The following is a 26,733-nucleotide window of genomic DNA, read 5'->3' as shown; positions in this document are numbered from 1 at the left end:
ATAATGGTTCAGTGCCAAATAAAATTAGTAGTAGTAGTAGCAGTAGTAGTAGTAGTAGTAGTACTAGTAGTAGTTGTATCATTATTATAATTATTATTACTATAAGAAAATTAGTAATACCCGCTAACAACCAAGGAATGTTTGAATTTTTTTATCCAAGTTCGTAAGATTGTGTGGAATTATAATCCACATGAACATTTTAGTTTAGAAATGAAACTCCTAGTAATATAATTTGCCTTTATTTTCAAACAACACACCTCGAAAATAAATGAAAATGGCCGATGAATTTAAAAAAAATGAATGAAAATTATCGTGCATCCATTTCCCAAAATGGTGTCATGGAAATGGCATGAATCCATGCCACAAGTGAACAAGAAGAGAACTGGAAGGAATGGTATGGGATGCTGAATTATACGAACACCAAACATTACCCAGAAATGCATAACAAACACGTCAATAAACACCTATCCACATCATGTAATATTATATAGTCGTCCCTTACTCTTTTGTTTTCTTTGACGGTGGTGTCTTTTAACGTTTTCTTCTTTTGAGTCCCGTCGTGTTTTGAGAGGGAACGTGGTGAAATCACGCTACTTGTCATGATTGGTTTTTATTCCTTTATACGTTTTCTTCGCGTTTTTTCTTTGCTCGGAATAGACCCCAAGACAGATGTCCTTCCTCACATCGACGGAGCTGTGTGGGACAATAAAATATTAAGAAAATAATTACATTTATGGGCAAAAGAGAGGAATGTCTGTAGAGGAAGGACGGGAGAGGACAGAATATAGGGGTGAATGGAGAAGGGTTGTGTATAGATGAGGCTGTGATGCATGAGGGGGAGTGGGTGGGGGATGGGGGATGAGGAAGTATGTATGAGGAAAAATTTGACGCAGCCCGAAGGGATTTCTCCCCGTCTTCTCCTTTCCTGCATGAGGGGACGGAGAGGTGGGATCGCCAAATATATGAAGCGGCCTTGCTGTGGATGTGCTGTGTCTTGCGACACTGCTTCAGACCCAGGGCAGTGGACAGGATGCAGGGATGTCCCGTCATTCAGGAGGTGCCAAGATAGGAGGGAGGGAGGAGGGTGGAGGGGAGTGGAATATATGGGAAATGAAATGGGTGGGAGTGATTTCTATGCCTTTTTCTTTTTGGCTACACCCTGTGTAAGGGGGAAAAAGCCTTTGGTATATATATGTATGTATGGGCAATTTAGTAAGGTGAATGAAAAATTATGGCGATAATAAAATAATAACATTAAGAGATGAAGAACAAACGAAAAGATAAACCAATCGATCGATCAATTTTGGCTTTGGGAAAATGAAATTGAAATTTGAATTAATGTTAGCAAGTAAAATTGTTATCAAGTTAATAAGATCTATAAATAAAATTGATTTGCTGCGAGGTAAAGCATGCATAGAGAGATTTGATCTTATAGCTATTGCTGAACCCTGGATCAATATGGCTGATAGACATTTCCTTCCGGAAATCGAGGTAGAAGGATACAGTTTTTTTTTCCTCTCGATGATAGGGTTACCAGGAATTGGGGAGTAGGACTTTTCATTAAAAAGATACAATAAATTGTATTTCCAACAATTCGATTAAGGAAGAGGATAAAAGATAGTATGGAATCTATTTGGGTGGAGATTATAGGTAACAATAAGAAACTTGTTACTGGCGTCCTATATAGACCACCTAACCTCAGCATTGAGCAGACTGATTCCCTGATTCATAAAATTCGCAGGACGTCCCGGTACAAAAATGTAATCATGGGAGATTTTAATTGTAGAAACATTGACTGGGAATCTTTAGTTGATCGGGAAGCGCAGATTTTCTTGGATGTGGAGCAGGATAATTTCCTAAAACATATGATTACCGATCTTACGAGCGGAGAGAAAACTCTGGACTTACTTTATCTAATAATAAGCACCTAACGAGAAATATAAAAGTGGGAGATAACCTAGGCTCTAGCGGTCGTCAAGAAATGATTTAATATTTGGAAAGAATTAAATAGTACGAACAATGTTCTAATACCGGACTTAAGGAGAACCAATATTGATAAGATGAGAAAGTATTTAAGACGTTTGGTCACTTACGAGACCGACCCAGGATGTTGTGACGGGGTCAAATACAAGGTCAGCCGGGACGTCATTAGCGCAGTCGGGTGTCGGGTCACGGAGGGTAAGACGTGTACCTTAGGTCAGGTCATGTACAAGCGTGAGGTCAACAGCCCGGTCAGCGATTTGGATGAAATGTACAGTAACCTAACAGCTTTAACTCCAAATGCACAAAATATATTCCCCTCAAGTTTAATACGGAAGACTAGTAATATTCCCAAATGGATGACGTATAGGCTGAAATGTGAGATCGGAATGAAAAGAGGACTTTACGTAAGACTTAAAAACGAGGAACACCTTAGATCCAAATATAACGATATGGCAAGACTGGTTAAAAAGACACGCACAACGAAACGTAACTATGAAATTAAGGTTGCCAGACAAGCGATATCCAACCCAAACGGCTTCTTTCATCTCTACAAAACAAAAAAATAGGGACCCCCTACTGGAACCAGGACAAGAATATGGAGGGTCCATAGCCATTTGTTAAAACGACACATTTCTGTACAAGGTGAGTGGTCCCAAAAATAGAAAGTCTCGCATCGCATTGTCCCGGCAGAAGATAAGATAATTATGATTGTGACCTAGCAAAGCGTTTCTCAGCATTTTCTTATTGATTTAGTTCTTGTTGATGGGAGTGGAACGTGGGTACGTGTTTTTTTTTATTTTGTTACCTATTTTAGAAGGGGATCTTCATGGTGTGTGTGTGTATGTATGTGTATATACATATATATATATATATATATAGATATATAAGTTGCGCCCAACTTGTATCTCTCTTCATGGCACAGTCGGTTAAGTCACTATCACTTGTCACGTGCTAGCGCAGGTTCGAGTCCTTGGCTGTACCACGTTTCAATTTCTGCATATATATATATATATATATATATATATATAATATGTAGAGACATTGACATCGACCCAAAGTAACACTCCCCTGAAGAAGCTATTGTAAGCGAAACCGGTCAGGAATAAACTCAATATTCAGATAAAGACCCGTGTTTCCCCCTCCACCTTTCCCCTATTATATGTATATATATATATATATATAATATATATATATATATATATATATATATATATATATAATTAAAAAGATTCTGGGGAAAATGATGAGCCTCACGATTCTCCAAAATTCGTGAAAAGTGGTGGACGGGAAGGGTGACTGGGGTGAGAAATGTCGAGAACGACTATCCTCGAGGTGTCCCGCTTGCGATTTTTTTTTTTTTTTCACGAGACTTGCGGATCCCAATATGAACTCATTTGCATACAGCCAATCAGAACGCACCTGACTCTCATACGTCAGGCATCATACTGCGGGGTCTGGTTGGGTGATGAATAGGGGGAAGAGGGGAAGCGGTCATAGCAGAAATTTAAAACGATTTTTCATGTGCAGAATTATCATATCATTCCCTTTTAGTACTAACTACCTACGTAATTATGGATAAATGGTTTTTAGTCACTTGGAGAGCGTCCTTTGGATTGTTTATATAGTAGCGTCACCTTGTTACCATGCTCGGGCGTGAAAGTTTGGGTTGTACACGTACGTGTACAAACGAAATAAATGGAGCGCTGGTTTTTCGACCGTAGCAGACGCTGTGGTTAGAAGATTTCAAATCTTTTTGTACCAAAATTCATCATTCATCAGGCGCTAAATTTTGTATATTCTGAATTTTCTGAAAAAGAACCAACAAAAAAATCCCCTTCAGTAATTCCAGTTAACTTCTATGCATTACGTCAATACATTACGCCAGGTACGTCGTGCATGACGTAATGTATTAGCGCAGTACATTTAGATCAACTGGAATTACTGAAGGAAATTTCTTATTGATTTCTTTACGGGAAAGTCAGAATATACAAAACTTAGCGCCTGATGAATGATGAATTTTGGTACAAAAAGATTTGAAATCGTCTAACCATAGCGTCTGCTACAGTCGCAAAACCAGCGCTCTATTTATTACGGCACAGCCTTTAGGCCTAGCTTGTCCTACACAGCCTTTAGGCCTAGCTAGGACTACACAGCCTTTAGGCCTAGCTAGGACTACACAGCCTTTAGGCCTAGACAGGCCTACACAGCCTTTAGGCCTAGACAGGCCTACACAGCCTTTAGGCCTAGCTTGTCCTACACAGCCTTTAGGCCTAGACAGGCCTACACAGCCTTTAGGCCTAGACAGGCCTACACAGCCTTTAGGCCTAGCTTGTCCTACACAGCCTTTAGGCCTAGACAGGTCTACACAGCCTTTAGGCCTAGACAGCCTTTAGGCCTAGATAGGCCTACACAGCCTTTAGGCCTAGCTTGGCCTACACAGCCTTTAGGCCTAGCTTGGCCTACACAGCCTTTAGGCCTAGTTTGGCCTACACAGCCTTTAGGCCTAGCTTGGCCTACACAGCCTTTAGGCCTAGCTTGGCCTACACAGCCTTTAGGCCTAGTTTGGCCTACACAGCCTTTAGGCCTAGCTTGGCCTACACAGCCTTTAGGCCTAGTTTGGCCTACACAGCCTTTAGGCCTAGTTTGGCCTACACAGCCTTTAGGCCTAGTTTGGCCTACACAGCCTTTAGGCCTAGTTTGGCCTACACAGCCTTTAGGCCTAGTTTGGCCTACACAGCCTTTAGGCCTAGTTTGGCCTACACAGCCTTTAGGCCTAGCTAGGCCTACACAGCCTTTAGGCCTAGCTAGGCCTACACAGCCTTTAGGCCTAGCTAGGCCTACACAGCCTTTAGGCCTAGCTAGGCCTACACAGCCTTTAGGCCTAGCTAGGCCTACACAGCCTTTAGGCCTAGCTAGGCCTACACAGCCTTTAGGCCTAGCTAGGCCTACACAGCCTTTAGGCCTAGCTAGGCCTACACAGCCTTTAGGCCTAGCTAGGCCTACACAGCCTTTAGGCCTAGCTAGGCCTACCCAGCTAGACAGACAGTAGGCCTACGTTGTATGGGCACAGTTGAGTTAGGTATACATACATGTAGCCCTTTAGTATACCTTTTGACTTGCACAATGCAGTAGCTACAGAGTAGCCCTAAACCCAACCATGTCACATATGGTACACATGTGCACGACACAATGTCGAAAGACAACGTCGAAACGACAGAATGTCGAAATTTCAGGTATCGACGTGATTGTGTACATAAAATCACCGAAAAATGCAAGCCTGTGTTCATGCTCAACAACAATAACTGATATATCCACCAAAAACTTAGTGCTATACCTAATTAACTTTCTTAACTGTACATAAAGTGAATATTCTAATTTCAAAATCAATTTTTGAACTGTATTCATTCGAATACAAAAAGGAGGAAAAAACTAAAGTGAATATTATAATTTCAAAATAATTTCTTGAAGTACATTCATTCGAATACAATACAAAGAAAACATGGCAGAATTCTTCGTTGCTAAAAAGGAGGAAAAAAAAAACTTTCATACGAATGTGTTAAGGAAAAAACATACTGGCGCTGCGAGGACCATGCCTGTTCAGGAAAAGCTGTAAATGTTGATGTGATAGTAATCACAAAAGCTCACAATATACATGGACTAAACCCTGCATGGGTTAAGGTCCAGCAATCGATGTCCAAGATTAAGCGCATCGCCAAAGAAACTTTGGAAGGGACGACGTCGCGAATGATATGCCAAGAACTCTCCAGCCTCCATCTTCCAGAAGAGGTTCGTGGATATCTTCCGGAGGATTCGAGCATCAAAAGGATGATTCAGAGGCAGCGTCGTAAAAACCAGCCGGGCTTACATCGTAGTGCTACAGACCTTACCCTACCTGACCCTGACACCAACACAAAACAAGGGGGGGGGGGCACCCTTGGATTATGGCTGATATCAGTTTTGGCAACAATGATCGGATCATTGTGCTTTGTTCAAACAACCTGAGAAATTGATCAAATTCTTCGGTATGGTACGGTGATGGCACTTTTGACGTCTCCCCGGGATTGTTTGATCAACTCTACACCCTGCATGCACCAATGATGGGGCAAATGCTGCCTCTCCTTTTCGTGTTGACAACCAGGAAAACCAAAGACGCTTATTGTCGTATCTTCTCAGCAATCCAAGAAGCTGCATCACAACGCGGTCTGGATCTCGGAGTCAACGTTTACAGAAGTGACTTTGAACGTGCTGCGATGGAAGCTGCAAAGGATATCCTGTTTGTGCAGAAGGTCGAAGCCTGTTTCTTCTTTCACTTTGCTCAAGCGCACTGGAGAAAGGTAGTGTGGATATGGGTTTGCGTGAAATGTACGTGAACGACAGCGGTTTTGCACAGAGACTTAACAGGAGCTCACAGCTTTGGCTGTGGTCCCCCCCCCCCTTCATCCGACATCTCAAGAGCCTTCCATGATGGGTCGAGTAATTTGGGAAATATCGGTCTTTATTGCCGAGTAAGATTTTCTTTAAAACAATATCCAACTTCAAACAACCTCTTTTAGTCATGATTAGTCAAGTGCCACTAATATAAAAGGCACACATCACCGAATAATCAGTGAAATGCATATTTCGACATTATGTCGCATTCGACCATACGTCGTGTCGACATTTTGACCATTCGGCATTCTGTCTTTCGACGATTTTTTTTTTTCTTTCAAGATTTGTCCAGTTCTTTCCAGTTTCTGGTCAAAATGTTGTTCAGAACCAGTAACAGGGCGATAAGAATGCGAACACAATCGAAAGTTGTTATGCACCGCCATTTTCAAAGTTTTGAATCAAGTCGAGTGAACTTGCGAAGTCAGGTGCGTTCTGATTGGCTGTATGCAAATGAGTTCATAGGGGGGTTCGCAAGTCTCACGATATATCACGCTATTTAGACATTTCTATGTGTTTTACACACTATATTCAGTATGTTGCTTTTGATGCATAGTTAGAAATGGATCTATGCATACATACAAAACGTAGGTAAGTAGAGAAGAGGACGTTTTGTACGTATCGCAAGACAGGCGTGATTCACTAAGAGTGAAGGTGTGAGAGCGTAAAATGTAGAAATATGTTTGGCACGAGCAGCCAACGTGAGTACGAAACGTCCCGAACTTACGTACGTGTACAACCCAAACGTTCACGCCCTAGCAAGCATGGCAACAAGGTGACGCTACTATATAAACAATCCAAAGGACGCTCTCTAAGTGACTAAAAACCATTTATCCATAATTACGTAGGTAGTTGGTCCTAAAGGGGAATTATATGATAATTCTGCACATATTTTTTTTTTCTGCTATGACCGCTTCCCCTCTTCCCCCTATTCATCACCCAACCAGACCCCGCAGTATGATGCCTGACGTATGAGAGTCAGGTGCGTTCTGATTGGCTGTATGCAAATGAGTTCATATTGGGGTCCGCAAGTCTCGTGGGAATAAAAAATTCGCGTCCCGCTTACCTGCGCGTTCCAACTGTTGACCAAATGATTGAAGTCTTGCTCAGAGAACTCTTGGACGAAGGCCGCCCTCGTCGGGAGGAAATACTTAAGGTCCTCCTTGTGGGTCAAGACGAACTGGTCCGTCCGGTCCTCGGCCTCGATGTCCTCGTAGCCCGTCTCCTCCAGCAGGGTCCTCGTGTCTTCCAAGGTCTTCAAGTAGTATCCTGTAGAAGGAAGAGGTGGTGAAACTACTGACGAAGGTTTTCCGAGTTCCAGTTGGTTTTTTTTTTTTTTTTTTTTTTTTTTTTTTTACCTAAATACTAATCGATTTATTTGTTTGTATTTGTTAACTTGGACTTGTTTATTTACTTATTTCATTGCCATTTATCTTTTTATTCTATTAGACTAATTATTCACCCGCCTAAATATTTGTTTATCTATGTTTATTAATTTGTTTATTTGTATATTATTTTTTTACTTCTATGATTGTCGATCAGATTATTCAACTATCTAGTCATTTTCTTGTTTATTTAATAATTTTTATTTATTTTATTTCATTTATATTTATTTGTTGATTTTTTTTATTTTATTCATTTATTTTTATTTTTTATTTATATTTAGTTATTTATTTATTTATTTTTATTCTATTTTTTCATTTATTTATTTATTTTATTTTCTTATTTATTTCATTTATTTATATATATATATATATATATATATATATATATATATATATATATATATATATATATTTTATACGTTGAATTCGACCTTTGTTACACAAATCATTCGATGTAGCCCAGTCACGCCATCTTCTTATCTCTTATCGCTCCCCCCCCACCTCCCCCGTCCCGGGTTCCCCACTGATAAGCAGCTGACGTGGCCCCCCCCCCGTGTCTAGCCACCTCCCACAGGGGTACCACGGGGATTAATAAAATCGCCTGACGCCAGCCAGAATAAAAAGAGGAAATGGGACCAGAGAAGGAAGTGTTGGGGGGGGGATGATGACGTGGGAATGGGATGTGAATAAAATCACCTGGCGCCGGAGGGGGAAAGGATCACTGGGTACGGAAGGGCTAGGCGAGTGAACGGCGTCATAGTAGATTATAGTGATTGAGTAATCGTATTGTTACTGTAATTATTGTTATTGTTGGTTATTTTTATTGTTATTGCTGTTTATATTGTTATTTTCACCGTTTTTATTGTTATCGTTACTATCATTATTATTATTGTAATTTGTTTTGTCTTTATATTTTTATTTATTTTTTAAATTGCTTATTTACGTGTATTTTTAATTATATGCTAAATTGTCTCAAAATAATTTACATATCTCAATGTTTGCTTATTTTTGTTTAAATATAATATTTTATATGTTTATTGTGTTCTTTTTTAATTCATCTATTTGTCTTGTTTTAGATTATTTCTCTATTTCATGTAGATTTGTGAATTCTTATTCTTGTTATTTGTTTTTTGTTCGTTTATTTTGATTTATCTGTTTTCAATTACCTGCTGTTTTTATATTGATGTGTATATACTCGTTTTATTTCATTATCATTATTATTATCATTATTATTATCATCATTATTATTATTATTATTTTTATTATGTGCATATATTTTTGTGCATGTATATTTTATTATTATAATTATTATTATTATTATTATTATGTGCATATATATTTTTTCATTATGTGCATATATATTTTTTCATGTGCATATATATTTTTTCATTGTGCATATATATTTTTTCATTATGTGCATATATATTTTTTCATTATGTGCATATATATTTTTTCATTATGTGCATATATATTTTATTATCATTTTATGCATTCTTAACCTATGATTCGTCCTGTTACTGACCTCTGTCTTTGACGTAGCGAAGGAAGTCTGTCGATGGGGTTTTGTCAGTGGAGCAATAGTCTGAGATGAGGAGCGTTCCGCCAGGTTTGAGCCAACGCTGTCAACAAGACCAGAAGTCTGTACATTTAACAGCCAATTCAACTTGCCAGAGAATAATAATAAATAGACAAATATCTATCAGAATAAAAGAAGGTGAATATGTGTGTGTGTGAGAGAGATTAACCATGGTCTTGGATCACGTGTTGGACTTGTGATCGACAGCTATTTCCCTCTCGGAAGAGAGCTTAGAACTTGCATATGACCGATCTGTGGGTAATGCTGTGACAAACGCACACACATACAAACCCAACTCCCTGCCCACGAGAGTTGGAGTGACGACCCGCAGAGCAGCGATACTGAATTTTTCAGCCCGGGGCGGGATTCGAACCCGGACTGCCGTAGTGGCGGCTGTGATAGCTACCACTGTGTGTGTGTATGTGTGTGTGTGTAATGTATTGTTTATTGGGTATAGCAGTGTGTGTGTGTGTGTAATAATGATATATGGTTGGATATAGGAGCCTGTGTGTGTTTGTGTGCCTGTGTGTGTGTGTGTGTGTGTGCGCGTGTCTGTATGTATGTGTGTATGTGCGCGTGTCTGTGTGTGTGTCTGGGCAACTTACTGAGGCATCTCCCTGACCTTGCCAAAGTCATTTTCTAAAACGGGCGTTGTACTTACGTAGACTTTCTCAAGAAGTTTCTTCTTATCTTTGATATGGAGGATAGTGTCTCGACTGTAGATGACGTCGTAGCTCTCGACCTCGTACTCGACCTGACTGATGTCCGAAATCTCGAACTGGATCTGGAAAGGAGATCAAGTTAATCGAGACGATCTGGGAAGGAGATTAAGTTAATCAGGATTTGTTGTTGGGTTTAGACAATTCGTGTGGAGTTCTCCATCTCGTTGGTGGACCTCCGCTCCACTTCCGAAGACTGGATCTCCACTTCTTCCACTCTTCGTTCCTTCCTTCCCTCTTTCCCTCCTTCCTCTCTTCGTTCTTCCTCCCTTCCTCTCCTCGCCCTTCTCCCTTCCTCTCTTCGTCCTTCCTTCCTTCCTCTCCTCGTCCTTCTCCTTTCCTCTCCTCGTCCTTCCCTCCTTCCTCTCCTCGTCCTTCCCTCCTTCCTCTCGTCCTTCCTTCTTCTCCTTCCTCTCCTCGTTGTAAGAGGCTGGTAGACAAGTGGGTAGAAAGAGGTAGATGACGAGTGTTATATTTTTATAGTTTATGTATTTACATAATACCCGAAGGCTAGAAGGCGAGGAATTGCACAAGCTCGCTCTCCGTTTAATGTTCACAAACAGTCGCCGGGGACCCGATTTCATTGCTGTATAATGTTCATTTTCGTGCTGATATAACAATATGTAAACTATGTCAGTGTGCAGTGAATTCGAGAGCCTCTCTTTACCCTTCCTTCTCCTCTTCCTTCCTATCTCCTCGTCCTTTTTCCTCCCTCTCTCCTCGTCCCTCCCTCCTTGTTCTTCCTTCTTCCTCGTCCCTTCTCTCTTCGTCCTTCCTCTCCTCGTACCTCTTTCCTCTCCTTGTCCTTCCTTCCTCTCCTTGTCCTTCCTTCCTCTCCTTGTCCTTCCTTCCTCTCCTTGTCCTTCCTTCCTCTCCTTGTCCTTCCTTCCTCTCCTTGTCCTTCCTTCCTCTCCTTGTCCTTCCTTCCTCTCCTTGTCCTTCCTTCCTCTCCTTGTCCTTCCTTCTTCTCCTTGTCTTTCCTTCCTTTCTCCTCGTCCTTCCTTCCTCTCTCCTCGTCCTTCCTTCCTTTCTCCTCGTCCTTCCTTCCTTTCTCCTCGTCCTTCCTTCCTTTCTCCTCGTCCTTCCTTCCTTTCTCCTCGTCCTTCCTTCCTTCCTTTCTCCTCGTCTTTCCTTCCTTCCTTTCTCCTCGTCCTTCCTTCCTTTCTCCTCGTCCTTCCTTCCTTTCTCCTCGTCCTTCCTTCCTTTCTCCTCGTCCTTCCTTCCTTTCTCCTCGTCCTTCCTTCCTTTCTCCTCGTCCTTCCTTCCTTTCTCCTCGTCCTTCCTTTCTCCTCGTCTTTCCTTCCTCTCTCCTCGTCCCTCCTTGACCTTTGACCTTCTTTGACCTACCTTGCTCTTGGAGGCCGGCTCCAGCTTGCCCTGACGCTCGATGCAGATTTGGATCATGTTGGTGGAGAGGTCGACCCCGTGGACGTGGACCCCGTAGTGGCGCGCCATGTAGAAGGCGGACCCGCCCGTTCCGCAGCCCACGTCCAGCACCCGCTGCCCCGGCGTCAGCCCCAACGTTGTCAGGAACTCCTGCAGGAGGAAGCCAGTAAAAAAAAAAAAAAAAAAAAATTCTCTCTCTCTCTCTCTCTCTCTCTCTCTCTCTCTCTCTCTCTCTCTCTCTCTCTCTCTCTCTCTCTCTCTCTCTATCTCTCTCTCTCTCTCTCTCTCTATCTCTCTCTCTCTCCCCCCCCCCGACTCTTGGAGCAGATCCCGAAGCTCTCGGGAAGGAATCTGATGTGCTGGATGAAAATCATTTTCCTCCAGCAGATTAAATGACGTCCCCCCAAGTCCTCACTCACCCCCTAGGTACTCACTCACCCCCTAGGTACTCACTCACCCCCTAGGTACTCACTCACCCCCTAGGTACACACTCACCCCCTAGGTACTCACTCACCCCCTCGGTACTCACTCACCCCCTAGGTAGTCACTCACGCCCTTGGTACTCACTCACCCGCTATGTACTCACTCACCCCCTAGGTACTCACTCACTCCCTAGGTACTCACTCACTCACCCCCTAGGTACTCACTCACCCCCTAGGTACTCACTCACCCCCTAGGTACTCCTCACTCACCCCCTAGGTACTCACTCACCCCCTAGGTACTCACTCACCCCCTAGGTACTCACTCACCCCCTAGGTACTCACTCACCCCCTAGGTACTCACTCACTCACCCCCTAGGTACTCACTCACCCCCTAGGTACTCACTCACCCCCTAGGTACACACTCACCCCCTAGGTACTCACTCACCCCCTAGGTACTCACTCACCCCCTAGGTACTCACTCACCCCCTAGGTACTCACTCACTCCCCAGGTCCCCAATCACCCCCCAGGTCCTCACTCACCCCACAGGTCCTCACTCACCCCCAGTCCTCACTCACCCCCAGTCCTCACTCACCCCCAGTCCTCACTCACCCCCAGTCCTCACTCACCCCCAGTCCTCACTCACCCCCAGTCCTCACTCACCCCCAGTCCTCACTCACCCCCAGTCCTCACTCACCCAGATCCTCCCCCTCCAGGTCCTCCTCCTCTGCCCCCCCCCACAAGGTCCTTCTACCCCAGTTATTCACTCACCCAGGTCCTCCCCCAGGTCGTCCCCAAGTCCTCCCCCAGGTCGTCCCCAAGTCCTCCCCCAGGTCGTCCCCAAGTCCTCCCCCAGGTCATCTTCCCCCAGGCCCTCACTCAGGTCGTCCTCCCCCAGGTCCTCCTTCAAGTCATCCTCCCCCAGGTCGTCTTCCCCCAGGCCCTCACTCACCCTGGTGGTCCTCTCCCCGCCGGTGGATATCCAGGTGTGTCCGTAGATCTTCTCGTACCGGAAGATGGACCGGAACGTGAATTGTTCCGCGTCCAGGAACCTGGCTAACCCGGAACCGCCGTCCGGACGTTCCTGACACTGGTCTCCGTCATGGACGATCGTCTTCTCGGCCAAGAAGCACATCTGGTTCGGGTTCCCGTGGTACTGGAAAAAGAAGAAGAAGAAGAGAGAGAGGTGAGAGAGAGAGAGAGCGGTGAGAGAGAGAGAGCGGTGAGAGAGAGAGAGAGAGAGAGGGAGGGAGAGAGAGAGAGAGAGAGAGAGAGAGGGAGGTGAGGTAAGGAACGGTGGCTTAGTCCTGAAGAGTGTGGACGAAGGAAGAGGTGAGGAGAAGAGAGGGAGATGAGGAACATATAGATAGGTATAGATATAGATAGATGTATAGTTAGAGATATAGATGGATATAGCTATAGATAGATGTGATATATATATATATATATATATATATATATATATATATATATAATAACCATTTAAATTTGCGAAATCTGGAGGAGGAGGTCAAAGAGGATGAGGAGGTGGTGGTGGTCAAGGATGAGGAAGAGGAGGTGGTCAAGGATGAGGAAGAGGAGGTGGTCAAGGATGAGGAGGAGGTGTACAAGGATGAAGAAGAGGTCAAGGGTGAGATGGTGGTGGTCAAGGAGGAGGTCGAGGATGAGGATGTGGAGGAGGTCGAGGATGAGGTCGAGGAGGAAGAGGATGAGGATGTGGAGGAGGTCAAGGATGAGGATGTGGAGGAGGTCAAGGATGAGGAGGAGGATGTGGAGGAGGTCGAGGATGATGTGGAGGAGGTCGAGGATGATGTGGAGGAGGTCGAGGATGATGTGGAGGAGGTCGAGGATGATGTGGAGGAGGTCGAGGATGATGTGGAGGAGGTCGAGGATGATGTGGAGGAGGTCGAGGAGGAAGAGGAGGTCAAGGATGAGAAGGAGGAGGGGTGACGAGAATAAATCGCACCAACGTTTATGTAAGCCAGGATGCTCTTTCCCCGAAGAAGGTTGAAGGTTGACCTTGTGCCATTGTCAACCTTAACCCCTTCCTCACGTACGGCCTGGAGCATCGTCAGGTACTCGATGGGCGTCCGGTAGAAGGTCGGGTTGGAGCCCTTCTTGATGTTACCTGAAGGAGAAGGAGGAGGAACGTGTGTATTACCTGAAGGAGGAGGAGGAACATGTGTATTATCTGGAGGAGGAGGAGGAAGAACGTGTGTATTACCTGAAGGAGGAGGAAGAACGTGTGTATTACCTGAAGGAGGAGGAGGAACATGTGTATTACCTGAAGGAGGAGGAGGAGGAACATGTGTATTACCTGAAGAAGGAGGAACGTGTGTGTTACCTGAAGGAGGAGGAGAAGGAACGTGTATATTATCTGAAGGAGGAGGAACGTGTATTATCTGAAGGAGAAAGAGGAGGAAGAACGTGTGTATTACCTGAAGGAGGAACATGTGTATTACCTGAAGGAGGAGGAACGTGTGTATTACCTAAAGGAAGAGGAGGAGGAACGTGTGTATTACCTGAAGAAGGAGGAGGAGGAACATATTTATTACCTGAAGGAGGAGGAGGAGGAACATGTGTATTATCTGAAGGAGGAGGAGGAGGAAGAACGTGTGTATTACTTGAAGGAGGAGGAACATGTGTATTACCTGAAGGAGGAGGAGGAGGAGGAACATGTGTATTACCTGAAGGAGGAGGAGGAGGAACATGTGTATTACCTGAAGAAGGAGGAACGTGTGTGTTACCTGAAGGAGGAGGAGGAGGAACGTATTACCTGAAGGAGAAGGAGGAGGAACGTATTACCTGAAGGAGGAGAAACGTGTTTATTACCTGGAGGAGGAACATGAGAATTACCTGAAGGAGGAACGTGTATTACCTGAAGGAGGAGGAGGAGGAACGTGTGTATTACCAGAAGGAGGAACATGTGTACTATCTGAAGGAGGAGGAGGAACGTGTGTTACCTGAAGGGGGAGGAACGTGTATGAAGAATGTAGGACAGGGATTTCGGGGGGTGCAAGGAACTGCTGAGGGGCTGGAGGGAGTGGATGGTGGTGGATGTGGTGGGTTTGGGTTGAGCTGAGCTGGATTGGATTGTGAGGACAATACACTAAAGAATGGAACAGATGATGATGAAGATGACGAAGATGATGATGATAGTATAAGCGTATCCTCTTCAGGAGAGTCCGAATGCTTCCAAGCACCTCCTCCAAGGACCCACCTGAAGGGTGGTAGCAGGACTCTCTGATGAAGAGCTTCCCGGAAGGGGAGAGCCACTGAAGAACGCGAGACAGAAGCTTCTGGACCTCTGAGTCGCTTAGATACATGAGGAGCCAGTTGCTGAAGACCAGGTCGAAGGATCCTGCTGGGAGGTCCAGCCTTTGGGAGGAGGAGGGAGAAAAGGAGAAGTCGTTAGAAAATATTAAAAGTCGTTAAAAACCGTTAAAAGTCGTTAGAAACTGTTAAAGTAGTTGGAAACAGTTAAAAGTAGTTGGAAATCGTTAAAAGTAGTTGGAAACCGCTAAAGTCGTTAGAAACCCTAATTAGTTAGAAACCGTTAAAGTAGTTGGTAACCGTTAAAGTAGAAACTGTTAAATGTCGTTAGAAACAGTTAAAAGTCGTTAGAAACAGTTACAAATAGTTAAAAGTAGCAAGTCGTTATAAATCGTTAAAAATCGTTAGAAGAGTTAAAAAGCGTTGAAAATATTTAGGAATCGTTACAAGTCGTCAGTCGTCTGTAAAGGGAGTCTTCCAAGTCTAGGATCTCTTTTGGAGAGTCTGAGAAAAATATACGACCCCGTTTATGGCAATACTTGGGTTTGTTTATGTTAGACTTGCTTTACGGTAACAACGCAAATTGATGTCATATGGAGATTCTTTAATTAGACCCATTGAAACTAGTGGATAAGAAGGTTCTAAGTACTAGATCTTCCTTGTAGGTTCTTCTAGTGCGGCAGAGGAAAAAGACGATCAAAGATAAAAAAAAAAAAAAAAAACTGGCAACTCTTGGACCCATTTTTGCTCTCCTTGCAGAATCCAGTGTCAGCAACAAGATCTTACTATCAGAAGATTAAAAAGAGATTATAATATTTCCTAGACTACATTAACACAAGGATCCCATTGATTATAAAGATGATAGGGTTCAAGGTTGATCCATCTTATCAGATATGACGCAATGTCTGTGTCCCGCCGTCTGAACACGATCGATGAGTCTGTGATCGATGAGAAATATTAACCATTGTGTCACCGACGAGGGAAAGAAAAACTCGCCAACCACGCAATTATATATTATATATATATATATATATATATATATATATATATATATATATATATATATATATATATATATATATATACACACACTTGCTGATAACAACAAAGAAAACTGGAAAAGCAACTAAAATTCCCAAGCGCTTTCGTGATATTTCACATCATCAGGGGAATATCACGAAAGCGCTTGGGAATTTTAGGTTCTTTCCCGGTTTCCTTTGTGATTATCATCAATTTATTGGATCACGTGGTTTTGTGATCTTTTTTCTCATATACACACTTTAAACCCACTATCGGAGAAATAATATCAGAAGTACAGGAAATCTGTATATTTCGACTACTATCTGTAGTCCTCTTTAGCAGAATGGTTACAAGAAGATAGAGTACAGGTATAGACGAGGTAGTGAGGAGTACAGAAATGGGGACAGGGAAAAGTGGGGTGGGGGGAGGAATCGGGTTACATGCCCTTAATGTGGTTGGGTCAAGGATGGACAATTAGTGGTATTTTGTCCGACCGCTCTTGACATTAATTTATTGACTGCTATCCTCGTAATGCCATCTGGGGGCCACTGACCTTTTAGGTATTGAAGTTAGGAAAATGTTTGATTAAGGAAGATTCCACAATTTTCCGACGAAAGCTACATTGGGATTTGAATATGATGGCGGCATTATCCCAATCCATTCTGTGATCTTCTTGGCTGGTATGAAGGAACACGGCGGAGTTGATTTGTCCATATTTAATGGAGTTTTTGTGTTCCTTTATTCTTGTGGACAAATCCCTACCAGTTTGGCCCCAATAGACGCCATCACAGTCTTTGCGAGGCAATTTATACACCCCAATAAAGGAGGTATGATAGTAATTCTTAACCAGAAAGACGATAAAACCAAAGCCCTAGATATGTTAACAGATAAGGAAACTTATGGAATTCTTACTACAATTCCCCTCAAGAACGCAGCAGTTTAATAAGAAAGCTTCAACAATAGTAGGAGATGAATTATTTGATGATTTAAGTTATTAACCCTCAGTTACCCAACTTCTATGGTCTTCCTAAGTTACATAAAGAGGGCACCTTCTCAGGCCAATCATCTCCAACAGGAATTCAGGCACCAGCAAGGTATCAAAATGGCTCGCAGGGATTTTGTCACCTTTTGTGGCAAGTTTCTCAAACTCTCGTATTAAACACTCGGAAGATTTTTCTGAGCAAAATTAAGGCATGTTATACCTACAAACAGCAAACTACTAAGTCTCGATATAGTTTCCTTATTTACAAATGTTAACACAGAAGGTATCCTAAGATTTTTGGAAACCAAACTGCACCAATATCAATAGAGACTCCAACTTTCAGTTTCAAGAATTACTATTAACTTGACCCGCTTATGTATAAATATTAATGTCTTTTGTGTGTGACCATTGTGACGAATGTGTTTAGGAGGTAAAGGGAACACGGGCTGAGGGAAATACTTTTATTCCTGACTAGTTTCGCCTGAGTGACTTCTGAAGAAGTCACTCAGGCGAAACTAGTCAAGAATAAAAGTATTTCCCTCAGCCCGTGTTCCCTTTACCTCCTACACACTAATGTCTTGACTTTCAATAATTCTTATTTTAGACAAAGATAGGATTGCAGCATGGGTTCTAACCTTTCAACAGTGTTAGCTAATCTATATATGGAATACTTTGTACTTTATTACCCGAGATTAAGCCACCTGACACGTTTTGGTATAGGTAAGTTGATGATATTTTCACACTATGGGATAAGTGGGGCTCTTTTGATGAATTCTTTGTGAAATTAAACAATTTAACAAGGAGTATTGATTTTAAAGAGGAATGGAAAGAAAGAGGCAGGATCCCATTTCTGGATATTTTGGTAGTAAGAGACCCAGACTAATTGTCCTTTTCTGTGTATAGAAAGCCTACCCACACAGGAAATTACCTACATTTTTTTAGCCACCATCCAGATAACATCAAATATAGTGTTGCATCGGGCCTATATCTAAGAGCCCTTAGGATTTATAGTCCACATTTTTTTGGAAAATTAATTTGAATTAATTAGCAAACAACTCTCAAACGTAGGTTATCCGGAATGGTTTTTGAAGGAAGCCCTGCACAAAGCTAAATGTAATTATCCCAACTCAAACAACTCCAGCGAAGAGATCAAATGGACTAACAGTAATATCATATGACCATATAATGAATCTATTAATTCTGTCTCAAAACTACTACCTAACAATCAAATTAGAATTATTTACAATTACCCAAATAGTATTTTCAGAAAGGTAGTAAAAGTACATCGGAGGAATAATGTGGACCAAAACTCCGGGCTATATAAATTGCCTTGCAAAGACTGTGATGATTTGTCCACAAGAATAAAGGAACACAAAAACTCCATTAAATATGGACAAATCAACTCCGCCGTATTCCTTCATGCCAGCCAAAAAGATCACAGAATAGATTGGGATAATGCCGCCATTATATTCAAATCCCAATGTAGCTTTCGTAGAAAAATTACAAAGGATTACAAAGGCGGAGCATGCCGACAGGAGATCTTTTGGTCCATATCTAGGTCGGATGCGAAAAATCATAATAAATGAATAAATAACAAATATAATAATGTAAATAACAAATAAAATACATAAATAAATGCATAGCTATAGTTAAATAATAAACAAACAGGTAAATAGTAAATAATAATAAATTGACATATAACTAATTATAAATGAGAATCAAACAGACAAATGATAACAAAACAAAAACAAACGATATAAAATAAATTATAATCATTACAGCATCTTGCTTAGGTGTTTGTCTAAATGAATCTTCCTTAATCAAACATTTTCCTAACTTCAATACCTCAAAAGGTCAGTGGCACCAGATGGCATTACGAGGATAGCAGTCAATAAATTAATGTCAAGAGCGGTCGGACAAAATACCACTAATTGTCCATCCTTGACCCAACCACATTAAGGGCATGTAACCTCAGTCCCCCCCCCACCCCACTTTTCCCCGTCACCTTTTCTGTACTCACCACCTCGTTTATACCTGTACTCTATCTTCTTGTAACCATTCTGCTGAAGAGGACCACAGATAGTAGTCGAAATATACGGATTTCTTGTACTTCTGATATTATTTCTCTGGCAGTGGGTTTTAATTGCATATTTGCAAATGTACATTAGTTTCCCATATATATATATATATATTTATATAGATATATATGTATATATATGTATATATATATATATATATATATATATAATGTGTGTGTGTATATATATATATATATATATGTGTGTGTGTATATATATATATAATTGTGTGTGTAATTTTCTATGTAATCTTTTTTTATATCTTTGGTTATTTGTTTAGTTTTTATTACATATTTATCTACTTGTTTATTTGCTTGTTTGTTATTTTCTTTGTTCTTTTTGTTATATTCTTTGTTCTTTATAACAACCTGACGATATACATAGAAATAACTAAGCTAGCAAGTTTAGACCAATATTACTCGTTCCATAACCAATCAGCATCGCCAGATTTGTTGCCCCTTTGATGACGTAAACCCGGTATGAAAAGTTTAGACCAATCAGCATCGCCAAATTTGTTACCCCATTGATGACGTAAACCCGGGGAAAATATTAGACCAATCATCATCGCCAGATTTCTTAACCCCGCCCCCTATGTTACGTCACCTTAAGCAGCTTGCTCATCCACGCAACCAGTTGCATGAAACCGATCGCAATGGATGCTAACACTCTCTGAAAGTAGTATTTCAAGTACGTTTGCCCACTAGCAGTCAGGTACCTGCATTTGTGAAATAACAAGTAAAATTATACCGTTGCGACCGGTTTCATGCAACTGGTTGCGTCGACGTGAGAGATGCCTTATTAGGGTTCTAGCTTACATAAGAATGCAGGGGACTGCAAGAGACTATAAGGCCTACACTAGGTAGTTCCATGTCCATTACCACCTACCATTTCCATCCATAAAGTTACCTAACATTCTCTTAACCAAAACATAAGAACGAAGGAGACTGTCGGAGACCATAAGGCCTACACTAGGCAGTTCCATGTCCATTCCCACCCATAAAGTTACCTAACATTCTCTTAACCAAAACATAAGAACGAAGGAGACTGTCGGAGACCATAAGGCCTACACTAGGCAGTTCCATGTCCATTACTTACGCAGTGACATCGGCACAGAGATATTTGATGTTGTCGAAGCGGGCATTGATCTTCTTGTTTTCGTCAATGTAAGACTCCATGAAATCGACAGCGGTCACGTGACTAGCCAGCTGGGCCAGATGGGTCGTGTAGCGCCTGTTTTTGGGTAGAAATGATGACGTCATAAATATGTGACGTCATAGATGTATGACGACATCGATATATGACGTCATCTATGTGTCGTCGTAGATATTTGGCGTCATAAATATGTGACGTCATGGATCTGTGACGTCATAGATATGTGACGTCAGGAAATGTAGGAAGCTTGAGGCCTTATCACGTGCAATATATACATAAACATATACACACAAATATATCAAACGGAGGTGTGTGTGTGTGTGTGTGTACGCGCGCGCGCATTTGGTGCCATGGTGGCCTTCGACCTCACGGTGGGCCTCGAGGTAGTCCTCGACATGGACCTCGAACTCAATGGGCCCCGAGGTGGCCCTTGACCTCACAGTGGGCCTCGAGGTGGCCCTTGACCTCACAGTGGGCCTCGAGGTGGCCCTTGACCTCACAGTGGGCCTCGAGGTCGAGCTCGAGATGGCCTTCGACTTACCCGATGCCTGCACCAAGTTCGAGAACTCTCTTGCCCTTGAAATCTGGCAAGTAGGAGAGGATCTCGTTGTGCTCGTTCTGGTCGAGGACCTGGGGGTGGCTCGAGAGCATCATGGCCTCGAGCGAGGGCTGGTACACGGACCAGTACTTCTTCATCCGGCTCCTCACGTCGTCCTCGACCTCGCTGGTCCCGTTCGTCAGCGACTTCGGGGACTTCTCCTTCGGGGCCACCACCATCTCCTCCTTCAGGTGAGTCTTCGACTCCTCCTTGACGTGCGTGAGGACTGCTGTGGTGGCTGAAGAGAGGGAGAGAGGAGAAGGTTTGAGTCCTGAAACTGGGAGGAACTGCTCGTCAGGGCAGTTCTGAGACTTTCTCTGAAAGGTTTCGAATATTTATTATTGCGTGTGTGTACATGTAAGTGTATGCGTGTGTGTGTGTGTGCGTGCGTGCGTGCGTGCGCGCGCGCGCGTGTACATGTAAATGTGCGGGTGTACGTGTCTGTGTGCATGTGTGTGTGTGTCTGTACGTGTGAGTGTGTGTGTGTGTCTGTACGTGTGTGCGCATATATGTATGTACGTGTGCATATGCACTGTGTGTGTGTGTCTGTACGCGCAACTGTGTGTGTGTGTGTACGCGTAACTGTGTGTGTGTGTGTGCGCGCGCGCACGCGGCCCCGTACGACCTTCCATATGCATGAGTCTTTATGGGTATGTCCGTGTGTGTGTGTGTGTATGTGTGTGTGTGTGTGTGTGTGTGTGTGTGTGTGTGTGTGTGTGTATGTGTGTGTGTGTGTGTATGTGCGCGCGTACGTGCGTACGTTTTAGTATTCGTATACTTGTACGCATACGAGGCGACAGTGACAACACTATTTGGAGGCTTCCATCGTATAGGCGTTATCATACTGGGCTATTTTTCCTCCGACTTTTGTTGGAGCAGATCTCCAGCCCACAGCTTTGGGAAAGGAATCTGATATGCTGGAGGAAAATGAATTTTCCTCCAGCATATCAAATCGGATGTTGAAGGAAAAATAGCCCAGTGTGATAGCCTCGGACCTTGTACATGATTGTGTACATTGGAAGTGGTTGCCATGACAATGCACAAAAGGGAAATGTCCATTCTAGGCTGAGCGGGTATTGGGGGGAGCGTGGGTCGGGGAGAGGGGGAAAGGGGGGTTAAGGGAGGTTAGGGGGGAGAGGTTAGAGGGTGCAAGGAAAACTGGGTTTCACCGGATAACACCGGACAAAATCGGTGTGTATGTTAGGGAGGTACAACATCGTTGTTGTTGTTGTTGTTGTTATTTATATTCTTAGTTGTTGATTTTTTGTTTGTTTTATGTGTGTTTGTTCTGTGTGTGTGCGTGTTAGGTTTGTAATGTGTTTGTGGGTTTGTGTTTTATGTATGTTTTGTTTGTTACGTGGGTGTCTGTGAATGTATGCGTGTTTTTTGTGTGTGTGTACACGTGGGTGTTTGTGTATGCGCGCGGGCGTGTGTGTGTGTGTGTATTTACCTAGTTGTATTTTACGGGAAGGGGAGCTATGCTCGTGGGGTCCCGTCTTCATATCTCATTTTATCTAAACTATTTTTAAATTCATGTATTGTTTTTGCACACACCACTTTCTCATCTAACTTGTTCCAACTGTCTATTACTCTGTGTGTGTGTGTGTGTGTGTGTGTGTGTGTGTGTGTGTGTGTGTGTGTGTACACGTGGGTGTTTGTATATGCGTGTGTACGTGTTTGTGTGTACGTGTTTGTGTGTGTGTGTGTATGCGTGTGTGTGTGTGTTATTCACCGTGGCCTTAGCTCACGTGCTGGGCTTGTGATCACCAGGGAATGTCTTCCGGAATGAGAGTCGTAGAATAAGATTTACATAAGAACACAAGTATGAAGGAGACTGCAAGAGACCATAAGGCCTGCACTAGGTAGTTCCATGTCCCTTACCACCTGTCATCCCTATCCATTGTTATCTAGTCTTCTCATAAAACAGCCAATTGATTCAGCGTTCACTAACTACATGGTTACTAAGTCTATTCCATTCATTAACCACCCTATTAGTAAACCATTTCTTGCCTATTTCCTTCTTAAACATAAATTCATCCAATTTAAACCCATTACTACGAGTCCTGACCTGTTGTCTTAATATGATGACCTTGCCAGCATCACCCTTGTTAAAGACCTTGACCCAATTGAATACCTCTATTAGGTCACCCCATACTCTTAGTTGCTTTCAGAGCCTAATTATCGCATCCTAGACCCAAATTAACCCAACTTCCCTTATGGCTACGCACACACACACGCACACACACACACACACACACACACACACACACACACACACACACACACACACACACACACACACACACACACACACACACACACACACACACACACACACACACACACACACACACACACACACAGTGGTGGATACCTGGAATAAGTTAGATAAGGCAACAGTGTGTGCAGACACTATTCAAGAATTTAAGAACAAACTTGATGCTGAAAGATATAAAGACGGGTCACCACGAGCATAGCTTTCTTTCTATATAATACAACTAGGTAAACACACACACACACACACACACACACACACACACACCGAAGCTCCACTGTGGATATATACAGTATATATATATATATATATATATATATATATATATATATATATAATCTTTTTTTCTAACACTAGAATGGTGATGCTTCTCGTTAGTGTAGTCCATCTATGTACCAAAAGGTCCCTTATAAAGGAGATAGCCAGGGCGTGCATCCACCCACCCATCCATCACTCATCCATTACTCGTTCGTTTTCTCTTTTAATCTTAGCTCCTCCTGGATGAAGGGTCATTCCTGTCTCCCCACCTCTTCCCTCGGGTCAGAAGCAATGCAGCGAGACACAGCAGGGACCCCCGCCTCGTAAGAGCTGAAGCTGGTTTAACCCCACCGATTCATTACATTCGTTTATTATTAAAAAAGCGGTCACACAGAAGATGTCAAACATTTTCTAAACACTTTTGTTCTTTTAAAAACACTTGAAACACTCAAAAATAATAATAATAATATAATAATAATAATTAATAATAATTAATAATAAATAATAATACAAAACAATGAATAATATAATAAAAATGATAATAAAAATAATAAACAATGATAACAAGTGAATAGAAAATTCAGTCAATTTTGAATGACCACACAGAAAACTCAAACCAGCCAGAAACTAGAGGGTTTATCACACTGGGTAATTTTTCCTTCAACCTCCGATTCATCGGCGGAACCTACGGCCCACCTCCAACACTTTTTCCGCCGTCAAATCACTGTGGCAAACTATATTGTTTTCGCAACGATGAATGTCGTTTGATATGCTGGAGGAAAAATATTTTCCTTCAGCATATATCAGATTCCTTCCCGAAAGCTGAGGGATGCAAATTTGCTCCAACAGTCGGATGTATAATAGCCCAGTGTGATAACGCGATTATGGTATTGGTTGAAGTGGTATGGTTTCACATCGAATCTCTTGTTTACAAAAAAAAGAATTGTGACTTGTAGTGTCGTGTGCTTGAGAGAGGGAGAGGGAAAGAGGAAGGGGAGAGAAAGAGAGAGGGGGAGAAAGGGGAGAGAGCAAGAGAGAGGGAGAAAGGGGAGAGAGGGAGAAAGGGGAGAGAAAGGGAGAGGGGGAGAAAGGGGAGAGAGAGAGAGAGGGAGAAAGGGGAGAGAGAGGGAGAAAGGGGAGAGAGAGAGAGAGATGGGGAGAGGGAGAAAAGGGGGGGAGGGAGAGAGGGAGAAACGGGGAGAGGGAAAGAGGGAGAAATGGGGAGAGGGAGAGAGAGGGGGAAATGGGGAGAGGGAGAGAGAGGGGGAAATGGGGAGAGAGGGAGAAACGTGGAGAGAGAGAGAGAGGGAGGGAGAAATGGGGAGAGAAGGAGAGGTGGAAGAAAAGGAGGAGATGGAAGTGAGGGGGAAAGGGAGGGAGAAGGAGAGAGAGAGAGAGAAAGGGGGGAGGGGGAGAAGGAGAGAGAGAGAGAGATAGAGAGGGGGGAGGGGGAGAAGGAGAGAGAGAGGGGGAGGTGAGGGGTATGGATAGTACTTACCCATGTCCTAGCAGCGTGCCAGACAACGGGCAAATGAAAATACTAAATGTTCAGCTTCCACGCGCTCACCTCCTCCTTTTCCTCCTCCTCCTCCTCCTCCTCCTCCTCCTCCTCCTCCTCCTCCTCCCCCCCTCTCTTCCTCCTCCTCCCCCCCTCTCTTCCTCCTCCTCCCCCCCTCTCTTCCTCCTCCTCCCCCCCTCTCTTCCTCCTCCTCCTCCCCCCTCCTCAATTTCTACCACCTCCAGTGCAATCTAACGGGTTGAATATTAATCTTGTTTATGGTAATCAATTCACACACACACACACACACACGTGAGAGTATATATAAATTTGTGGAATACACATATACACTCGTTCTTATGATTAATTGGTCAAATATGTGGAGATTCATACATATATGGATGTGCCCTTTGGGACCTGAATGATCACTTGATCCTGAAGAGAATTTGTGACATTCCTGAGGTACAACTGAAGATGTAAACAAAAACACATTGATACATTTGTGAGTTTATCTTTTAATGAACTAGTGACACATTGGTAAAAAACAATTTTGTATTCTTTTTTCTTTTTCTTTTTTTCGTTTTCTATTTAATTTGTGTCTTAATCTTTCGCTCAAACTCACTTTTGAAGCAAAAATATTGGCTGGATTTTTTTTTTTTCTTAATAGAATTCATCCTTGTTTGATAATGTTTAAAATACACATACACGTGGTGCGCGCGCACGCACACACACACACACACACACACACACACACACACACACACACACACACACACACACACACACACACACACAAAAGACTCAATGGCGGGGTGGTAGAGTTCCCGGCCGCCACTACGGTAGGGAGAGAGACAGGTAGGGAGAGAGATAGAGAAAGAGAGACAGAGGTAGGGAGAAAGAGAGAAAGAGGTAGGGAAAGAGAGAAATGGAGGCAGGGATAGAGAGGTGTAGAGAGAGAATGTAAGGGTTGTAAGAGAGAGGGGGGTATATAGAGAGAGGGTGGTTAGAGAGAGAGGGGGATGGTAGATAGGTAAAGAGAGATGGGGTAGAGAGGTAGAAAGAGGGGGTAGAGAGGGGGTAAAGAGGTAGAGAGTAGAGAGGGGGGTAGAGGTAGAAAGAGTGGGTAGAGAGGTAGAGAGAGAGAGGGTATTAGAGAGGTAGAGAGGTAGAAAGACAGTGGGTAGAGAGGTAAAGAGAAAGGGGGTAGAGAGGTGGAGAGGGGAGTAGAGAGATAGGTGGTAAAGAAGTTGAAAGATAGAGGGGTAGAGAAGTAAAGAGAAAGAGAGGGGGTAGAGAGGTAGAGAAAGAGGGGGTAGATAGGTAGAGAAAGAGGAGGTAGAGAGAAAGAGGGGGTAGAGAGGTAGAGAGAAAGAGGGGGTAGAGAGGTAGAGAGAAAGAGGGGGTAGAGAGGTAGAGAGAAAGAGGGGGTAGAGAGGTAGAGAGAAAGAGGGGGTAGAGAGGTAGAGAGAAAGAGGGGGTAGATAAGAGAGAAAGAGGGGGTAGAGAGGTAGAAAGAGGAGGTAGAGAGAAAGAGGGGATAGAGAGGTAGAGAGGTAGAGAGAAAGAGGGGGTAGAGAGGTAGAGAGAAAGAGGGGGTAGAGAGAAAGAGGGGGTAGAGAGGTAGAGAGAAAGAGGGGGTAGAGAGGTAGAGAGAAAGAGGGGGTAGAGAGAAAGAGGGGGTAGAGAGGTAGAGAGAAAGAGGGGG

The 26,733-nt window shown here is 43.1% G+C and overlaps 1 protein-coding gene across 1 annotated transcript; it reads right to left on the bottom strand.

Moving 5' to 3' along the window:
• Positions 1-223: 223 nt before the first annotated feature.
• On the bottom strand, positions 224-25,073 carry LOC143020833 (uncharacterized). The gene is made up of 11 exons (XM_076177649.1): positions 25,029-25,073; positions 20,941-21,235; positions 20,343-20,477; positions 15,115-15,272; positions 13,865-14,022; positions 12,847-13,050; positions 11,436-11,624; positions 10,031-10,153; positions 9,316-9,412; positions 7,475-7,677; positions 224-693 (listed from the first exon to the last, which is right to left on the bottom strand). The coding sequence occupies exons 1-11, from the start codon at positions 25,030-25,032 to the stop codon at positions 619-621; spliced, it is 1,641 nt and encodes a 546-aa protein (XP_076033764.1). The 5' UTR covers positions 25,033-25,073; the 3' UTR covers positions 224-618.
• Positions 25,074-26,733: the final 1,660 nt, after the last annotated feature.

Source organism: Oratosquilla oratoria, chromosome 40, assembly GCF_046742065.1.
Source record: "Oratosquilla oratoria isolate Oo_2021 chromosome 40, ASM4674206v1, whole genome shotgun sequence".
NCBI lineage: Eukaryota > Metazoa > Arthropoda > Malacostraca > Stomatopoda > Squillidae > Oratosquilla > Oratosquilla oratoria.
The sequence above is the reverse complement of the archived record's forward strand: the minus strand, read 5'-3'. Positions and strand labels throughout refer to the sequence as shown.

What these genes read in the sequence shown, in the direction of transcription:
- LOC143020833 (XM_076177649.1), bottom strand. An exon ending in AACTTCTTGAGAAAGTCTAC is followed by an intron (nt 9,413 to 10,030) that starts GTAAGTACAACG and finishes TCTTGTTGACAG; the next exon opens with CGTTGGCTCAAACCTGGCGG. An exon ending in TCAACAGTTGGAACGCGCAG is followed by an intron (nt 694 to 7,474) that starts GTAAGCGGGACG and finishes TGTCCCACACAG; the next exon opens with CTCCGTCGATGTGAGGAAGG.